Source organism: Oncorhynchus gorbuscha, linkage group LG06, assembly GCF_021184085.1.
Source record: "Oncorhynchus gorbuscha isolate QuinsamMale2020 ecotype Even-year linkage group LG06, OgorEven_v1.0, whole genome shotgun sequence".
NCBI lineage: Eukaryota > Metazoa > Chordata > Actinopteri > Salmoniformes > Salmonidae > Oncorhynchus > Oncorhynchus gorbuscha.
Window position 1 is genome coordinate 10067924 of NC_060178.1, and position 19298 is coordinate 10087221.

Sequence of the window (19298 nt, forward strand, 5' to 3'; positions counted from 1 at the left end):
AGGACACATCTCGGTCTTCGGCGTTGGCTAGCTACTCAAATAGAACGCACAAGGACACATCTCGGCCTTCGGCGTTGGCTAGCTACTCAAATAGAACGCACAAGGACAAATCTCGGCCTACAGCGTTGGCTAGCTGCTCAAATAGAACGCACAAGGACACATCTCGGCCTACAGCGTTGGCTAGCTGCTCAAATAGAACGCACAAGGACACATCTCGGCCTACAGCGTTGGCTAGCTACTCAAATAGAACGCACAAAGACACATCTCGGCCTACAGCGTTGGCTAGCTACTCAAATAGAACGCACAAGGACACATCTCGGCCTACAGCGTTGGCTAGCTGCTCAAATAGAACGCACAAGGACACATCTCGGCCTACAGCGTTGGCTAGCTACTCAAATAGAACGCACAAGGACACATCTCGGCCTACAGCGTTGGCTAGCTGCTCAAATAGAACGCACAAGGACACATCTCGGCCTACAGCGTTGGCTAGCTACTCAAATAGAACGCACAAAGACACATCTCGGCCTACAGCGTTGGCTAGCTACTCAAATAGAACGCACAAGGACACATCTCGGCCTACAGCGTTGGCTAGCTGCTCAAATAGAACGCACAAGGACACATCTCGGCCTACAACGTTGGCTAGCTGCTCAAATAGAACGCACAAGGACACATCTCAGCCTACAGCGTTGGCTAGCTGCTCAAATAGAACGCACAAGGACACATCTCGGCCTACAGCGTTGGCTAGCTGCTCAAATAGAACGCACAAGGACACATCTCAGCCTACAGCGTTGGCTAGCTGCTCAAATAGAACGCTTTTATATGGCAATCACCTAACTCTGAAATGATGTAAGACCTTTTTCTCCCACCTAAAGTAATACAGAAAAGAAAACATTAACAAAATATCATCCGTCACTTTGGTGTATTGACTAAATCTGGAGTTATGAGTATATGGAGGTGTATCTAACTAGTGGCTCTTCCTTCACAGGTCTCTCTTCATCAGCCATAGTTGCCAGTCAACAAGCCTCCTCCCCCTCCATGTACCCCCCTGCACGGAGATGAGAATGGTAAGGAGGAACCACGTCTTCCACACCGGTCTTGACAAACCATTTCTCTATGGACCTTGCTTTGTGCACGGGGGGCATTGTCATACTGAAACAGGAAAGGGCCTTCCCCAAACTGTTCCCCAAAGCACAGAATCGTCTAGAATGTCATTGTATGCTGTAGCGTTAAGATTTCCCTTCACTGGAACTAAGGGGCCTAGCCCGAACCATGAAAAACAGCCCCAGACCATTATTCCTCCTCCACCAAACTTTACAGTTGACACTATACATTGGTAAAGGTAGTGTTCTCCTGGCATCCGCCAAACCCAGATTTGTCTGTCAGACTGCGTGATTCGTCACTCCAGATAACACGTTTCCACTGTTCCAGAGTCCGATGGCGACGAGCTTTACAACATTCCAGCCAACACTTGGCATTGCACATTGTGATCTTAGGCTTGTGTGCGGCTGTTTGGCCACGGAAACCACAGGAAATCGGTGGTACCTTTTTATTGGGGAGAACTGCCTCGTGTTAATGGCTGGAGCGGAGTAAGCGGAATGGTATCAAATACATCAAAACACATGGTTTCCATGGTTTCCATGGTTTCCAGGTGTTTGATGCCATTCCATTTGCTCTGTCCCTCCCCTCAGCAGCCTCGTGATGGAAACCCATTTCATGAAGCTCCCGACGAACAGTTCTTGTGTCGACGTTGCTTCCGGAGGCAGTTTGGAACTCGGCAATGAGTGTTGCAACAGCACTTACAGTTGACCGGGGCAGCTCTAGCAGTGCAGAAATCTGATGAACTGACTAGTTGGAAAGATGGCATCCTATGACGGTGCCACGTTGAAAGTCACTGAGCTCCTCAGTAAGGCCATTCTACTGCCAATGTTTGTCTATGCAGATTGCATGGCTGTGTGCTGAAATGTTTACACCTGTCTGTAAAGGGTGTGGCTGAAATGGCCGAATGCACTAATTTGAAGGGGTGTCCACATACTTTTGAAAAATAAACGCTTCTGTCTGACGTCTAGAAGAAATTCTGGTTCTTTGATGAAACTGCAGTCTATGATGCCCTCTGCTGGACAAAATATGATCCAAAATCAATTCATTGAAAGTGTCGGTGTATACAGTATGTGCAATTATCTTGTTGAATGTGGATGTTAAATTCTTAGCATTGCTGTCATATAACTCTCCCCGTCTGTTTTTTTTTCCCCCACAGGGAGACCTGATTGGCTGACCTCGACCTTGCTTGGAGCCATGTGACTGGATCACACGAAGAAGCCTGCTGCAGAGCTCATTTTAAGACATCAGTTCAATGGTGTTTGGTGTTTTTTTTTGTTGGTTTCTGCCTGGTTGTTCCGGCTGTTCTGCTTCCTCCTCCCTCCGCTAGTGGGATGTCCATCCTACGGCAAGGCTTCCCGTGGCTCGGTTGAGGGCTCGCCGAGCCCCCCTCCTCTGGCCGGCCAGTCACTCACGTGATGGACTAAAAGGTCTGAGGCCTGACGAGGCTGACGCGTTCTGATGGAGTGAGGCCTTATCACACGGACGGCCATATTGGAAGTGGAGGGTGCAGATGGGACAGGGGGTCGATCAGAAATCACTACATAGAGATATGGACCTATAGGACTGATGGCTGACCCTGAGACTAATGGGTAATGGGTTGCAGCTTGACTTCTGGGTTGTTTCATTCATCCACCAAACTACCCACTGACCCGGAGGACATTTTAAGACATTCATTGTAATGGACCCATTTTTTTTACATTCTGTTTTATTTGTTTTTTTTTTTGGGGGGGGGGGGGGGGGGTCGTTGTTTGGGCCAGAGGAGGGGGTGACTGAAAGAGGAGCGACTGGTTTTCGTTGTCCCTCTCCACCACTCTGGGCTTTCTATGCAAGCCGAAGCTGCTCTTCTCCTTAATACTGACAGAGACGGCCCTCCTCTTCCTCTGTTCAGTTTCAGGAGGAGAAACATTCACAATGAATCTGTAGTTGTTTTGTGTGAAAAGTTATCAATCGCCTACTTGAGTTCAATCAGAGGCAAACAATCCGTGTTTGTTGTTTTGTTCCTTTTTGTTTGTACAAGGCTTTTTATTTTTGTGCGTTGTTCGTTCCACAGCATTAGTCTCGTCACTATTCATGTTTTTCTATTATTTTAGCAGTTTATTTGATTTTTTTTTTTTTTTTGTGTGTCTTGTTGGCTTGACGACCATGTTTCCATCTCACTCTGACCCAGTGGTAAAACAAACTCCTTTGGAGTGTGTAGAACGCTACTGGCCTTTCTGTGGAGGCGGTGACAGCTGTCTCCTGGTTCCCTTTCCCAAAGGGTCATCCAGTTTACAAAGTAGCTCCAATGCATCTGCTCCAGCTCCCAGCTGCTCAGAAAGGGCCCCGGCTTAAAGGGAGAGGACATATTTGTGCCTGGAGGTACTTTGGCTTAGAGAGAAGAGGAACGGAGAGGAGCAGAGATGTACCATCCTGGTGCTTTCCAAGCTGTGACCTGGCAGGTTGCACTAATCAGAGGAGCTGCCTGGACTCTTCAGATGCTGCCTCGAGTTCCATCCAGCCGTCCATCTCCACTGAGCACTGCAGAGGCTGGAGGGGGAGAGGGGTTCTCAGACAGGCAGGCAGACAGGCAGGCAGACAGACAGGCAGACAGGCAGGCAGACAGGCAGCCCAGGTCGTAAAGTGCACAAGGCTTTTCTTTTGTCTGTTTATACAAACTGTCTGGGACCTACATGGCTATATGAGAACGCTCTGCAAGCCACAGTCTGGCTGTCGCCAGTCTCTCACCGAACTGCATCATGGGTTATCTGCAGTCCTCCCTCATCAATGGACATGTAAGAACACAAAGGGGAAACTCTCTAGAGCTGTCAGAGGATGCTCAGTAGATATGACTGCACTCACTCTCCCTCTGTTCTGGCCTGTAGTGATGGAGAGACGGTCTGTTCTGGCCTGTAGTGATGGAGAGACGGTCTGTTCTGGCCTGTAGTGATGGAGAGACAGGCAGCTCTCTCCCTCTGTTCTGGCCTTTAGTGATGGAGAGACGGGCAGCTCTCTCCCTCTGTTCTGGCCTGTAGTGATGGAGAGACAGGCAGCTCTCTCCCTCTGTTCTGGCCTGTAGTGATGGAGAGACAGGCAGCTCTCTCCCTCTGTTCTGGCCTGTAGTGATGGAGAGACAGGCAGCTCTCTCCCTCTGTTCTGGCCTGTAGTGATGGAGAGACAGGCAGCTCTCTCCCTCTGTTCTGGCCTTTAGTGATGGAGAGACAGGCAGCTCTCTCCCTCTGTTCTGGCCTGTAGTGATGGAGAGACAGGCAGCTCTCTCCCTCTGTTCTGGCCTGTAGTGATGGAGAGACAGGCAGCTCTCTCCCTCTGTTCTGGCCTGTAGTGATGGAGAGACAGGCAGCAGCTCTCTCCCTCTGTTCTGGCCTGTAGTGATGGAGAGACAGGCAGCTCTCTCCCTCTGTTCTGGCCTGTAGTGATGGAGAGACAGGCAGCTCTCTCCCTCTGTTCTGGCCTGTAGTGATGGAGAGACGGGCAGCTCTCTCCTGTAATATTTATTCTAGGACTTCTAGTTGTGGAGTGCTGTGTTACTGGGAGTTGGCATATGCCCCTGTTAATTTTTTGGTTAATGAGCGCAATTGCAAAATGGAGTCTCTCCTGCAGGCCCACCTCCTCTCACCTCCCTCTCCTTTCCAACTATCTCTGTCTGTCTGTGTGTGGCTGCATGGTGTAAACATTAGCCAAACACAATGTCCCTCCATTTGCTTTGGGACACTGTTATCATCTCCACCCCTCTCACTGTGGTTTCTGTTTATAGTGTACAGAGGAATTAGTTTTTCAGCGGTTGTTGGATGCTATTCGAAAAAGTCCCACGCTTTCAGTCTTTGTTAGCCCCCCCCGTCCGTCCGTTGTTGATATAATATGATAAACTGTGGAGTCCACCCCTTCAGTAGCCTCTGTTGTTATTAACCCCTCCACCAGTAGGCTGTATCCCCACTCTTGCAGCCCATGATGCCATTTTAGTCCCCTCGTTGCACACGTTCCCTCGACCACCCTCAAGGAAAACAAGTCACATTTCAACCTTGTCATTTTAACCCTCACTCATTTGTTGCTCTTGTTTTTTGTTTGTTTTTGGTTCCATGAGATACTGCTCACGAATGCTTTGTGTTGTTATTACTACCTGCCGGGATAGACGAAGGCTGAGGGCTGAGCAGCTGTCCACAGAGGAGTGATAGAGAGGTAGAACTCAGCAGATTCTCCCACCGCGTCCACTCTTCTCCTGCTAATGATCCCCATTAATCCTGCCGCAGCCGCACAGCGCCCACTCAACCGCTTGTCTGTAAATCAGTAAATCTGATTCGCCGTGATGCTTTCCTTGCCCTTCATGGATCTGGCGTGCTTGAGAGAGCAGCACAGGAAATCTGAACTAATAAATTAGATTTTTTTGTGTGCGTGTGTGTTTTATACATAAATGTGAGTTAGCGAAGCCGATGGGACACGTTTGTTGTGGCAGCAGCGGTGAAACAGACCAAAGTGGCGTTTCATTCACCGAGAGATCAGGCCAACGCTATCATGAACAATTAAATAGTCCGTGCTCAGAGCACTGCCCCCTGTGAGAGTCCATTCATTCCAGTAATACTCTAATAGTTCTCCTAATCAGACACGTTCCAGTTGAATTCCCCTGCTAAACACTAATATAAGAGGCCTGTAGGATCCATAATGATCCAGTCACTAGAGAAAGGGGATCTCCATTCAAGTCAATGTTCAATAATATATGCCATTTAGCAGACGCTTTTATCCAAAGCGACTTACAGTCATGTGTGCATACATTCTACGTATGGGTGGTCCCGGGAATCGAACCCACTACCCTGGCGTTACAAGCGCCATGCTCTACCAACTGAGCTACAGAAGGACCATGACGTCTGGAACGCCATTCTATTGCTTCTATTTCTATGGTAGGCTCATCGAGGTTGACTTTGGTTCTGTCCTGTAGTGATGTCAGTTCATATGTTACTGTTGTATGAATGTTGTTGACAGGTGACCTGGTTGATAAGCCCTACTCCCACCACAATACTGTTGATGCTCAGCCTTGATTGGATGCTGGCACAGATTATATCCCCCCCCCGCCCCCTGTCCTTTTCTCTGAAGTAGAGAGTTTAGGTTTTGTTTGGAAATATGTCTTGTCATACAATGTGAGAAGAGCCCGTGTTTAAAAAAAAAATGCTTTTAACACGTTCTGTATGGAGTGAGATTATATATTAATACTCATTTAACGGGTCTGTTAAACTAGAACCTCTGCTGGTGAAAAATGTTGTTTTTTTTATGATACGCGGAAAAAAGTGCTTGGTACATTTTTTTTTGAGGATCGAGTTTGGGGATTTTTTAAATATATTTTTTAATACAGACAGAAATTAGATAATGATCATACTGCCACGGCAGCCATTGTTGAGGTGTTTGTCTCACTGTGCTTGGGTAGTCTGTCATTCCTTGTGTTACTCACGCCGCGGGAGGACAATGTTCTTGTGGGATTTCCTTTTCCTGTTTCTTTATTCATAACCCACGTCCCCTAAACCCACGTCCCCTAAACCCACGTCCCCTAAACCCACGTCCCCTAAACCCACGTCCCCTAAACCCACGTCCCCTAAACCCACGTCCCCTAAACCCACGTCCCCTAAACCCACGTCCCCTAAACCCACGTCCCCTAAACCCACGTCCCCTAAACCCACGTCCCCTAAACCCACGTCCCCTAAACCCACGTCCCCTAAACCCACGTCCCCTAAACCCACGTCCCCAGAGCAGTGGCTCAGTATCAGTCATCGGTACTTGAGAGAAAGATGTTTACAGCTTTTTTTAATTGCTATGTTTTGTTTTGGTTCATCCTCCTCTTTGCCCCTCCCCCTCCCCCCCCCCAAGGGTTTCTCTCTTATGTAAAGTGTACATTGCCACATGTCTTTTTTTATACAATGCTGTAACTTGCCTTTGTACATTTAGGCGAAAAAATAAATCTTTTTATGAGACAATCACTCCTGTCCCATCTGTCTTGTCTTTTTTTTCTCCACAGGGAAGCACAATAGGTGTTGTTATTAGGAAACCCTTAAGTTAATGCGCATGATACAGGTTAATGATGAGCATGATACAGGTTAATGAAAAGCATGATACAGGTTAATGATGAGCATGATACAGGTTAATGATGAGCATGATACAGGTTAATGATGAGCATGATACAGGTTAATGATGAGCATGATACAGGTTAATGATGAGCATGATACAGGTTAATGATGAGCATGATACAGGTTAATGATGAGCGTGATACGGGTTTATTGCGTCAACATGATATGGGTTTATTGCGTCAACGTGATACGGGTTTATTGCGTCAACGTGATACGGGTTTATTGCGTCAACGTGATACGGGTTTATTGCGTCAACATGATACGGGTTTATTGCGTCAACGTGATACGGGTTTATTGCGTCAACGTGATACGGGTTTATTGCGTCAACGTGATACGGGTTTATTGCGTCAACGTGATACGGGTTTATTGCGTCAACGTGATACGGGTTTATTACGTCAACGTGATACGGGTTTATTGCGTCAACGTGATACGGGTTTATTGCGTCAACATGATACGAGTTCATGCGTCAACATTCTGGTACTTGCTTGCATACATTTTTTTTTGTTAAAATTAATTGAAAGACTGATTTGATATAGTTCAAATAATGGTTCACCAAATACAAACAAATTCAGTATACACTTCCTAACTAGAGGCACATGCATACACTTACAGCATTACAATCCTTGTAATAAGCTGTCATAACTCATAAGTAGTTATAACATCTTCATAATATATCACTGTGATGCATTATAATACCAAAGTGCATCATCAGGGCTGGACCTAGTCACTAAGCAACGTAATTATAAAAATAAATCAGGGTCTCTACTTCACGTTGAGAGTTAGAATAGTAGAATACACATGGTGCAATTTCTACATTTGGTTGTACATCAGCAGATTTCCCTCGTATGTCAGTCTGTAACCATGTTTCCCTCATGTCAGTCTGTAACCATGTTTCCCTCTTATGTCAGTCTGTAACCATGTTTCCCTCATGTCAGTCTGTAACCATGTTTCCCTCATGTCAGTCTGTAACCATGTTTCCCTCATGTCAGTCTGTAACCATGTTTCCCTCATGTCAGTCTGTAACCATGTTTCCCTCATGTCAGTCCATGTTTCCCTCATGTCTGTAACCATGTTTCCCTCATGTCAGTCCATGTTTCCCTCATGTCAGTCCATGTTTCCCTCATGTCAGTCCATGTTTCCCTCATGTCAGTCCATGTTTCCCTCATGTCAGTCCATGTTTCCCTCATGTCAGTCCATGTTTCCCTTATGTCAGTCCATGTTTCCCTCATGTCAATCCATGTTTTCCTCATGTCAGTCCATGTTTCCCTCATGTCAGTCCATGTTTCCCTCATGTCAGTCCATGTTTCCCTCATGTCAGTCCATGTTTCCCTCATGTCAGTCCATGTTTCCCTCATGTCAGTCCATGTTTCCCTCATGTCAGTCCATGTTTCCCTCATGTCAGTCCATGTTTCCCTTATGTCAATCCATGTTTCCCTCATGTCAGTCCATGTTTCCCTCATGTCAGTCCATGTTTCCCTCATGTCAGTCCATGTTTCCCTCATGTCAGTCCATGTTTCCCTCATGTCAGTCCATGTTTCCCTCATGTCAGTCCATGTTTCCCTTATGTCAATCCATGTTTCACTCTTATGTCAGTCTGTAACCATGTTTCCCTCATGTCAGTCTGTAACCATGTTTCCCTCATGTCAGTCTGTAACCATGTTTCCCTCATGTCAGTCCATGTTTCCCTCATGTCAGTCCATGTTTCCCTCTTATGTCAGTCTGTAACCATGTTTCCCTCATGTCAGTCTGTAACCATGTTTCCCTCATGTCAGTCTGTAACCATGTTTCCCTCATGTCAGTCTGTAACCATGTTTCCCTCATGTCAGTCCGTAACCATGTTTCCCTCATGTCAGTCCATGTTTCCCTCATGTCAGTCCATGTTTCCCTCATGTCAGTCCATGTTTCCCTCATGTCAATCCATGTTTCCCTCTTATGTCAGTCTGTAACCATGTTTCCCTCTTATGTCAGTCTGTAACCATGTTTCCGTCATGTCAGTCTGTAACCATGTTTCCCTCATGTCAGTCTGTAACCATGTTTCCCTCATGTCAGTCTGTAACCATGTTTCCCTCATGTCAGTCTGTAACCATGTTTCCCTCATGTCAGTCCATGTTTCCCTCTTATGTCAGTCCATGTTTCCCTCATGTCAGTCTGTAACCAAGTTTCCCTCATGTCAGTCCGTAACCATGTTTCCCTCATGTCAGTCCATGTTTCCCTCATGTCAGTCCATGTTTCCCTTATGTCAGTCCATGTTTCCCTCTCATGTCAGTCTGTAACCATGTTTCCCTCATGTCAGTCTGTAACCATGTTTCCCTTATGTCAATCCATGTTTCCCTTATGTCAATCCATGTTTCCCTCATGTCAGTCCATGTTTCCCTCATGTCAATCCATGTTTCCCTCATGTCAGTCTGTAACCATGTTTCCCTCATGTCAGTCCATGTTTCCCTCATGTCAGTCCATGTTTCCCTCATGTCAGTCCATGTTTCCCTCATGTCAGTCCATGTTTCCCTTATGTCAGTCCATGTTTCCCTCATGTCAATCCATGTTTTCCTCATGTCAGTCTGTAACCATGTTTCCCTCATGTCAGTCCATGTTTCCCTCATGTCAGTCCATGTTTCCCTCATGTCAGTCCATGTTTCCCTCAAGTCCATGTTTCCCTCATGTCAGTCCATGTTTCCCTCATGTCAGTCCATGTTTCCCTCATGTCAGTCCATGTTTCCCTTATGTCAATCCATGTTTCCCTCATGTCAGTCCATGTTTCCCTCATGTCAGTCCATGTTTCCCTCATGTCAGTCCATGTTTCCCTTATGTCAATCCATGTTTCCCTCATGTCAGTCCATGTTTCCCTCATGTCAGTCCATGTTTCCCTCATGTCAGTCCATGTTTCCCTCATGTCAGTCCATGTTTCCCTTATGTCAATCCATGTTTCCCTCTTATGTCAGTCTGTAACCATGTTTCCCTCATGTCAGTCTGTAACCATGTTTCCCTCATGTCAGTCTGTAACCATGTTTCCCTCATGTCAGTCTGTAACCATGTTTCCCTCATGTCAGTCTGTAACCATGTTTCCCTCATGTCAGTCCATGTTTCCCTCATGTCAGTCCATGTTTCCCTCATGTCAGTCCATGTTTCCCTCATGTCAGTCCATGTTTCCCTCATGTCAGTCCATGTTTCCCTCATGTCAGTCCATGTTTCCCTCATGTCAGTCCATGTTTCCCTCATGTCAGTCCATGTTTCCCTCATGTCAGTCCATGTTTCCCTTATGTCAGTCCATGTTTCCCTCATGTCAATCCATGTTTTCCTCATGTCAGTCTGTAACCATGTTTCCCTCATGTCAGTCCATGTTTCCCTCATGTCAGTCCATGTTTCCCTCATGTCAGTCCATGTTTCCCTTATGTCAATCCATGTTTCCCTCATGTCAGTCCATGTTTCCCTCATGTCAGTCCATGTTTCCCTCATGTCAGTCCATGTTTCCCTTATGTCAATCCATGTTTCCCTCTTATGTCAGTCTGTAACCATGTTTCCCTCATGTCAGTCTGTAACCATGTTTCCCTCATGTCAGTCTGTAACCATGTTTCCCTCATGTCAGTCTGTAACCATGTTTCCCTCATGTCAGTCTGTAACCATGTTTCCCTCATGTCAGTCCATGTTTCCCTCATGTCAGTCCATGTTTCCCTCATGTCAGTCCATGTTTCCCTCATGTCAGTCCATGTTTCCCTCATGTCAGTCCATGTTTCCCTCATGTCAGTCCATGTTTCCCTTATGTCAGTCCATGTTTCCCTCATGTCAATCCATGTTTTCCTCATGTCAGTCTGTAACCATGTTTCCCTCATGTCAGTCCATGTTTCCCTCATGTCAGTCCATGTTTCCCTCATGTCAGTCCATGTTTCCCTCATGTCAGTCCATGTTTCCCTCATGTCAGTCCATGTTTCCCTCATGTCAGTCCATGTTTCCCTCATGTCAGTCCATGTTTCCCTTATGTCAATCCATGTTTCCCTCATGTCAGTCCATGTTTCCCTCATGTCAGTCCATGTTTCCCTCATGTCAGTCCATGTTTCCCTTATGTCAGTCCATGTTTCCCTCATGTCAGTCCATGTTTTCCTCATGTCAGTCCATGTTTCCCTCATGTCAGTCCATGTTTCCCTTATGTCAATCCATGTTTCCCTCTTATGTCAGTCTGTAACCATGTTTCCCTCATGTCAGTCTGTAACCATGTTTCCCTCATGTCAGTCTGTAACCATGTTTCCCTCATGTCAGTCTGTAACCATGTTTCCCTCATGTCAGTCCATGTTTCCCTCTTATGTCAGTCTGTAACCATGTTTCCCTCTTATGTCAGTCTGTAACCATGTTTCCCTCATGTCAGTCTGTAACCATGTTTCCCTCATGTCAGTCTGTAACCATGTTTCCCTCATGTCAGTCTGTAACCATGTTTCCCTCATGTCAGTCTGTAACCATGTTTCCCTCATGTCAGTCTGTAACCATGTTTCCCTCATGTCAGTCCATGTTTCCCTCTTATGTCAGTCTGTAACCATGTTTCCCTCTTATGTCAGTCTGTAACCATGATTCCCTCATGTCAGTCTGTAACCATGTTTCCCTCATGTCAGTCTGTAACCATGTTTCCCTCATGTCAGTCCGTAACCATGTTTCCCTCATGTCAGTCCATGTTTCCCTCATGTCAGTCCATGTTTCCCTCATGTCAATCCATGTTTCCCTCTTATGTCAGTCTGTAACCATGTTTCCCTCATGTCAGTCTGTAACCATGTTTCCCTCATGTCAGTCTGTAACCATGTTTCCCTCATGTCAGTCTGTAACCATGTTTCCCTCATGTCAGTCTGTAACCATGTTTCCCTCATGTCAGTCTGTAACCATGTTTCCCTCATGTCAGTCTGTAACCATGTTTCCCTCATGTCAGTCCATGTTTCCCTCATGTCAGTCCGTAACCATGTTTCCCTCATGTCAGTCCATGTTTCCCTCTCATGTCAGTCTGTAACCATGTTTCCCTCATGTCAGTCTGTAACCATGTTTCCCTTATGTCAATCCATGTTTCCCTTATGTCAATCCATGTTTCCCTCATGTCAGTCCATGTTTCCCTCATGTCAATCCATGTTTCCCTCATGTCAGTCTGTAACCATGTTTCCCTCATGTCAGTCTGTAACCATGTTTCCCTCATGTCAGTCCATGTTTCCCTTATGTCAATCCATGTTTCCCTCTTATGTCAGTCTGTAACCATGTTTCCCTCATGTCAGTCTGTAACCATGTTTCCCTCATGTCAGTCTGTAACCATGTTTCCCTCATGTCAGTCTGTAACCATGTTTCCCTCATGTCAGTCCATGTTTCCCTCTTATGTCAGTCTGTAACCATGTTTCCCTCTTATGTCAGTCTGTAACCATGTTTCCCTCATGTCAGTCTGTAACCATGTTTCCCTCATGTCAGTCTGTAACCATGTTTCCCTCATGTCAGTCTGTAACCATGTTTCCCTCATGTCAGTCCGTAACCATGTTTCCCTCATGTCAGTCCATGTTTCCCTCATGTCAGTCCATGTTTCCCTCATGTCAATCCATGTTTCCCTCTTATGTCAGTCTGTAACCATGTTTCCCTCTTATGTCAGTCTGTAACCATGTTTCCGTCATGTCAGTCTGTAACCATGTTTCCCTCATGTCAGTCTGTAACCATGTTTCCCTCATGTCAGTCTGTAACCATGTTTCCCTCATGTCAGTCTGTAACCATGTTTCCCTCATGTCAGTCCATGTTTCCCTCTTATGTCAGTCTGTAACCATGTTTCCCTCATGTCAGTCTGTAACCATGTTTCCCTCATGTCAGTCCGTAACCATGTTTCCCTCATGTCAGTCCATGTTTCCCTCATGTCAGTCCATGTTTCCCTTATGTCAGTCCATGTTTCCCTCTCATGTCAGTCTGTAACCATGTTTCCCTCATGTCAGTCTGTAACCATGTTTCCCTTATGTCAATCCATGTTTCCCTTATGTCAATCCATGTTTCCCTCATGTCAGTCCATGTTTCCCTCATGTCAATCCATGTTTCCCTCATGTCAGTCTGTAACCATGTTTCCCTCATGTCAGTCCATGTTTCCCTCATGTCAGTCCATGTTTCCCTCATGTCAGTCCATGTTTCCCTCATGTCAGTCCATGTTTCCCTCATGTCAGTCCATGTTTCCCTCATGTCAGTCCATGTTTCCCTTATGTCAGTCCATGTTTCCCTCATGTCAATCCATGTTTTCCTCATGTCAGTCTGTAACCATGTTTCCCTCATGTCAGTCCATGTTTCCCTCATGTCAGTCCATGTTTCCCTCATGTCAGTCCATGTTTCCCTCATGTCAGTCCATGTTTCCCTCATGTCAGTCCATGTTTCCCTCATGTCAGTCCATGTTTCCCTCATGTCAGTCCATGTTTCCCTTATGTCAATCCATGTTTCCCTCATGTCAGTCCATGTTTCCCTCATGTCAGTCCATGTTTCCCTCATGTCAGTCCATGTTTCCCTTATGTCAATCCATGTTTCCCTCATGTCAGTCCATGTTTCCCTCATGTCAGTCCATGTTTCCCTCATGTCAGTCCATGTTTCCCTTATGTCAATCCATGTTTCCCTCTTATGTCAGTCTGTAACCATGTTTCCCTCATGTCAGTCTGTAACCATGTTTCCCTCATGTCAGTCTGTAACCATGTTTCCCTCATGTCAGTCTGTAACCATGTTTCCCTCATGTCAGTCTGTAACCATGTTTCCCTCATGTCAGTCCATGTTTCCCTCATGTCAGTCCATGTTTCCCTCATGTCAGTCCATGTTTCCCTCATGTCAGTCCATGTTTCCCTCATGTCAGTCCATGTTTCCCTCATGTCAGTCCATGTTTCCCTCATGTCAGTCCATGTTTCCCTTATGTCAGTCCATGTTTCCCTCATGTCAATCCATGTTTTCCTCATGTCAGTCTGTAACCATGTTTCCCTCATGTCAGTCCATGTTTCCCTCATGTCAGTCCATGTTTCCCTCATGTCAGTCCATGTTTCCCTCATGTCAGTCCATGTTTCCCTCATGTCAGTCCATGTTTCCCTCATGTCAGTCCATGTTTCCCTCATGTCAATCCATGTTTCCCTCATGTCAGTCCATGTTTCCCTCATGTCAGTCCATGTTTCCCTCATGTCAGTCCATGTTTCCCTTATGTCAGTCCATGTTTCCCTCATGTCAGTCCATGTTTCCCTCATGTCAGTCCATGTTTCCCTCATGTCAGTCCATGTTTCCCTTATGTCAATCCATGTTTCCCTCTTATGTCAGTCTGTAACCATGTTTCCCTCATGTCAGTCTGTAACCATGTTTCCCTCATGTCAGTCTGTAACCATGTTTCCCTCATGTCAGTCTGTAACCATGTTTCCCTCATGTCAGTCCATGTTTCCCTCTTATGTCAGTCTGTAACCATGTTTCCCTCATGTCAGTCTGTAACCATGTTTCCCTCATGTCAGTCTGTAACCATGTTTCCCTCATGTCAGTCTGTAACCATGTTTCCCTCATGTCAGTCTGTAACCATGTTTCCCTCATGTCAGTCCATGTTTCCCTCATGTCAGTCCATGTTTCCCTCATGTCAGTCCATGTTTCCCTCATGTCAGTCCATGTTTCCCTCATGTCAGTCCATGTTTCCCTCATGTCAGTCCATGTTTCCCTCATGTCAGTCCATGTTTCCCTTATGTCAGTCCATGTTTCCCTCATGTCAATCCATGTTTCCCTCATGTCAGTCTGTAACCATGTTTCCCTCATGTCAGTCTGTAACCATGTTTCCCTCATGTCAGTCTGTAACCATGTTTCCCTCATGTCAGTCCATGTTTCCCTCATGTCAGTCCATGTTTCCCTCATGTCAGTCCATGTTTCCCTCATGTCAGTCCATGTTTCCCTCATGTCAGTCCATGTTTCCCTCATGTCAGTCCATGTTTCCCTTATGTCAGTCCATGTTTCCCTCATGTCAATCCATGTTTCCCTCATGTCAGTCTGTAACCATGTTTCCCTCATGTCAGTCTGTAACCATGTTTCCCTCATGTCAGTCTGTAACCATGTTTCCCTCATGTCAGTCCATGTTTCCCTCTTATGTCAGTCTGTAACCATGTTTCCCTCTTATGTCAGTCTGTAACCATGTTTCCCTCATGTCAGTCTGTAACCATGTTTCCCTCATGTCAGTCTGTAACCATGTTTCCCTCATGTCAGTCTGTAACCATGTTTCCCTCATGTCAGTCCGTAACCATGTTTCCCTCATGTCAGTCCATGTTTCCCTCATGTCAGTCCATGTTTCCCTCATGTCAATCCATGTTTCCCTCTTATGTCAGTCTGTAACCATGTTTCCCTCATGTCAGTCTGTAACCATGTTTCCCTCATGTCAGTCTGTAACCATGTTTCCCTCATGTCAGTCTGTAACCATGTTTCCCTCATGTCAGTCTGTAACCATGTTTCCCTCATGTCAGTCTGTAACCATGTTTCCCTCATGTCAGTCTGTAACCATGTTTCCCTCATGTCAGTCCATGTTTCCCTCTTATGTCAGTCTGTAACCATGTTTCCCTCATGTCAGTCCATGTTTCCCTCATGTCAGTCCATGTTTCCCTTATGTCAGTCCATGTTTCCCTCTCATGTCAGTCTGTAACCATGTTTCCCTCATGTCAGTCTGTAACCATGTTTCCCTTATGTCAATCCATGTTTCCCTCATGTCAGTCCATGTTTCCCTCATGTCAATCCATGTTTCCCTCATGTCAGTCTGTAACCATGTTTCCCTCATGTCAGTCTGTAACCATGTTTCCCTCATGTCAGTCTGTAACCATGTTTCCCTCATGTCAGTCCATGTTTCCCTCATGTCAGTCTGTAACCATGTTTCCCTCATGTCAGTCTGTAACCATGTTTCCCTCATGTCAGTCCATGTTTCCCTCTTATGTCAGTCTGTAACCATGTTTCCCTCATGTCAGTCTGTAACCATGTTTCCCTCATGTCAGTCTGTAACCATGTTTCCCTCATGTCAGTCTGTAACCATGTTTCCCTCTCATGTCAGTCTGTAACCATGTTTCCCTCATGTCAGTCTGTAACCATGTTTCCCTCTCATGTCAGTCTGTAACCATGTTTCCCTCTCATGTCAGTCTGTAACCATGTTTCCCTCTCATGTCAGTTTGTAACCATGTTTCCCTCATGTCAGTCTGTAACCATGTTTCCCTCATGTCAGTCTGTAACCATGTTTCCCTCTCATGTCAGTCTGTAACCATGTTTCCCTCTCATGTCAGTTTGTAACCATGTTTCCCTCATGTCAGTCTGTAACCATGTTTCCCTCATGTCAGTCTGTAACCATGTTTCCTTTCATTTCATGCGGATAAATTTAAAAGACGTGACCAGGCTGATTGAAACATGAAATACTGGTACAATTTTATAAATGCGGACAGACAATTTGTTCGTTCGACATGGTGGAATAATTTTGGGTCTAAAATCAAATATGCGAGAAATGGGGTTGTAAACACCTTTATGCTCAAATAATGATATAATAACCGTAATGTCGACGTAAATGTGGAGTCACGTGATGACATGTTGCGCTGTCCTCTCACTCCGACTCATCCGGACAGATTACAGTTTATTAGGCTACAGATGAAATAAGTTATGATGAACTTCACAGGGAAGGTGAAAGAGCAAGGTGATGAGCTTGACGCTCCTTTCTGATAAATATTGATGGTCTTATTCTGGTGACGTCATCATGGATACTTGGCTGCCGTTTGACAAAAACTATATCATAATTTAGGTAGTCTAGCCGCGAGCTGTCTGTATCGGCGAGCTGTTGTCTAGAGCGCATGTGCAAAGACCCTGAGTGGCCATCAACAATTTATGGGTCATTCTTGGGCTGCTGTAAAAAATAACTAGAATAAATGCATTTTCTGAAAACCCCACAACATTAAGTACATATTAAACCTACAAGAAAACACATTTTCCGATCTCATTAAAACCCTTTTATTGTTGTCCATTCTTGTCTGATGTGGACACCATTTATCTTCAACCTTGTCACAGACAATATGGAAGTTGTCTGAATGTGATTTATAAAAGATACTTGTTATAACAATCAACATTTACATAATGCTCATGTGTCCCCCAAATCAATTCAATTATTAAAAATATAAAATGTACGTAAAATCGCAATGTTGCTTCATTAAACCCTGAAATAGACACGTGTCAGCGGGCATATCATTTTAAATAAAATCCTTTCAATTCAGAATTGTAACAAATCTAATCTTCAGATTGTCCTTAAGATTTCACACTGAGCTCAGAAATCACTAAATTCATATTTATTAGTCTTTGCCATTTTATTTAACAAATGTGACGGGGTTGAGACAAGGGTGACAGGTTTGAATACTGTAACGGGATTGAGACAAGGGTGACAGGGTTGAATACTGTAACGGGGTTGAGACAAGGGTGACAGGGTTGAATACTGTAACAGGATTGAGACAAGGGTGACAGGGTTGAATACTGTAACGGGGTTGAGACAAGGGTGACAGGATTGAATACTGTAATGGGATTGAGACAAGGGTGACATGGTTGAATACTGTAACAGGGTTGAATACTGTAGCGGGATTGAGACAAGGGTGACAGGGTTGAATACTGTAACGGGGTTGAGACAAGGGTGACTGAATTGAATACTGTAACGGGGTTGAGACAAGGGTGACTGAATTGAATACTGTAACAGGGTTGAATACTGTAACGGGATTGAGACAAGGGTGACGGGGTTGAATACTGTAACAGGGTTGAATACTGTAACGGGATTGAGACAGGGTTGAATACTGTAACAGGGTTGAATACTGTAACAGGGTTGAGACAAGGGTGACAGGGTTGAATACTGTAACGGGGTTGAGACAAGGGTGACTGAATTGAATACTGTAACGGGGTTGAGACAAGGGTGTCACGCCCTGGTCGTAATATATTGTGTTTGTCTTCATTTATTTGGTTAGGCCAGGGTGTGACATGGGTTTATTGTGGTGTGTTTTGTCTTGGGGTTTTGTAGGGTGTTGGGTGTGTGGCTTAGTGGGGTTATCTAGCAAAGTCTATGGCTGTCTGGAGTGGTTCTCAATCAGAGGCAGGTGTGTATCGTTGTCTCTGATTGGGAACCATATTTAGGCAGCCATATTCTTTGAGTGTTTTGTGGGTGATTGTTCCTGTCTTTTGTGTTTGCACCAGATAGGGCTGTTTCGGTTTTCACATTTCATTATTTTGTAGTTTCTTCATAGTTTTTTTTCATTAGTTTTTTCCTTCATTAAAATATCATGAATCATCATCACGCTGCATTTTGGTCCGACTCTCCTTCACCACATGAGAACCGTTACAGAATCACCCACCACAACTGGACCAAGCGGCGTGTCAACAGGCAGGAGCAGCAGGTGAAGCAACAGCGGCAGCAGGAGATACGTAATAAGGAATTCTGGACATGGGAGGAAATCCTCGACGGGAGAGGACCCTGGGCTAAACCAGGGGAGTGTAGCCGCCCAAAGGTGCAGCAGGAGAGGAGGAAACAGGAGCAGCCCAAAGAGGAGTACGGTTTGGACTACAAGAGTATGGACTATACTTCTTGGGAGGAGATAGACAGGTGGGCGGTCGACCCAGGGAGAGTGCCGGAGCCCGCCTGGGATTCGATGGAGCAGTGCGCGGAAGGTTATCAGATAATGGAGTTGGCGAAGCAAACACGGCGGCGCAGACGGAAGCCCGAGAGTCAGCCCCAAAAATGTATTGGGGGGGGCTCACAGGGATTAGGGCTACGCCAGGTAGGAGACCTGCGCAAACTCCCTGTGCTTACCGGGGGGATAGTGAGACCGGGCAGGCACCGTGTTATGCTTTGGAGCGCACGGTGTCCCCAATGCGGGTGCATAACCCAGTGCGGTACATTCCAGCTCCTCGTATCGGCCGGGCTAGAGTGGGCATCGAGCCAGGTAAGGTTGGGCAGGCTCAAGAGCTCCAGTGCGCCTGCACGGTCCGGTCTATCCGGTACCACAGGCTCAAGAGCTCCAGTGCGCCTGCACGGTCCGGTCTATCCAGTACCACCTTCACGCACCAGCCCTCCGGTGGCAGCTCCCCGCACCAGGCTTCCTGTGCGTGTCCTCGGTC

At 45.9% G+C, this 19298-nt stretch overlaps 1 protein-coding gene across 8 annotated transcripts in view; it reads left to right on the forward strand.

Annotated features, from left to right (window-relative positions):
• LOC124037509 (zinc finger protein 609-like) overlaps nt 1–2807 on the forward strand; it is a 232297-nt gene extending 229490 nt beyond the window's left edge. For all 8 annotated transcript variants that reach the window (XM_046352278.1, XM_046352279.1, XM_046352280.1 and 5 more), the window contains 2 exons: nt 986–1064; nt 2255–2807. In XM_046352278.1, coding sequence (XP_046208234.1) covers nt 986–1059 — 74 coding nt within the window. In that variant the 3' untranslated portion in view covers nt 1060–1064; nt 2255–2807. The remainder of the gene's footprint in view (nt 1–985; nt 1065–2254) is intronic.
• Nucleotides 2808–19298: the final 16491 nt, after the last annotated feature.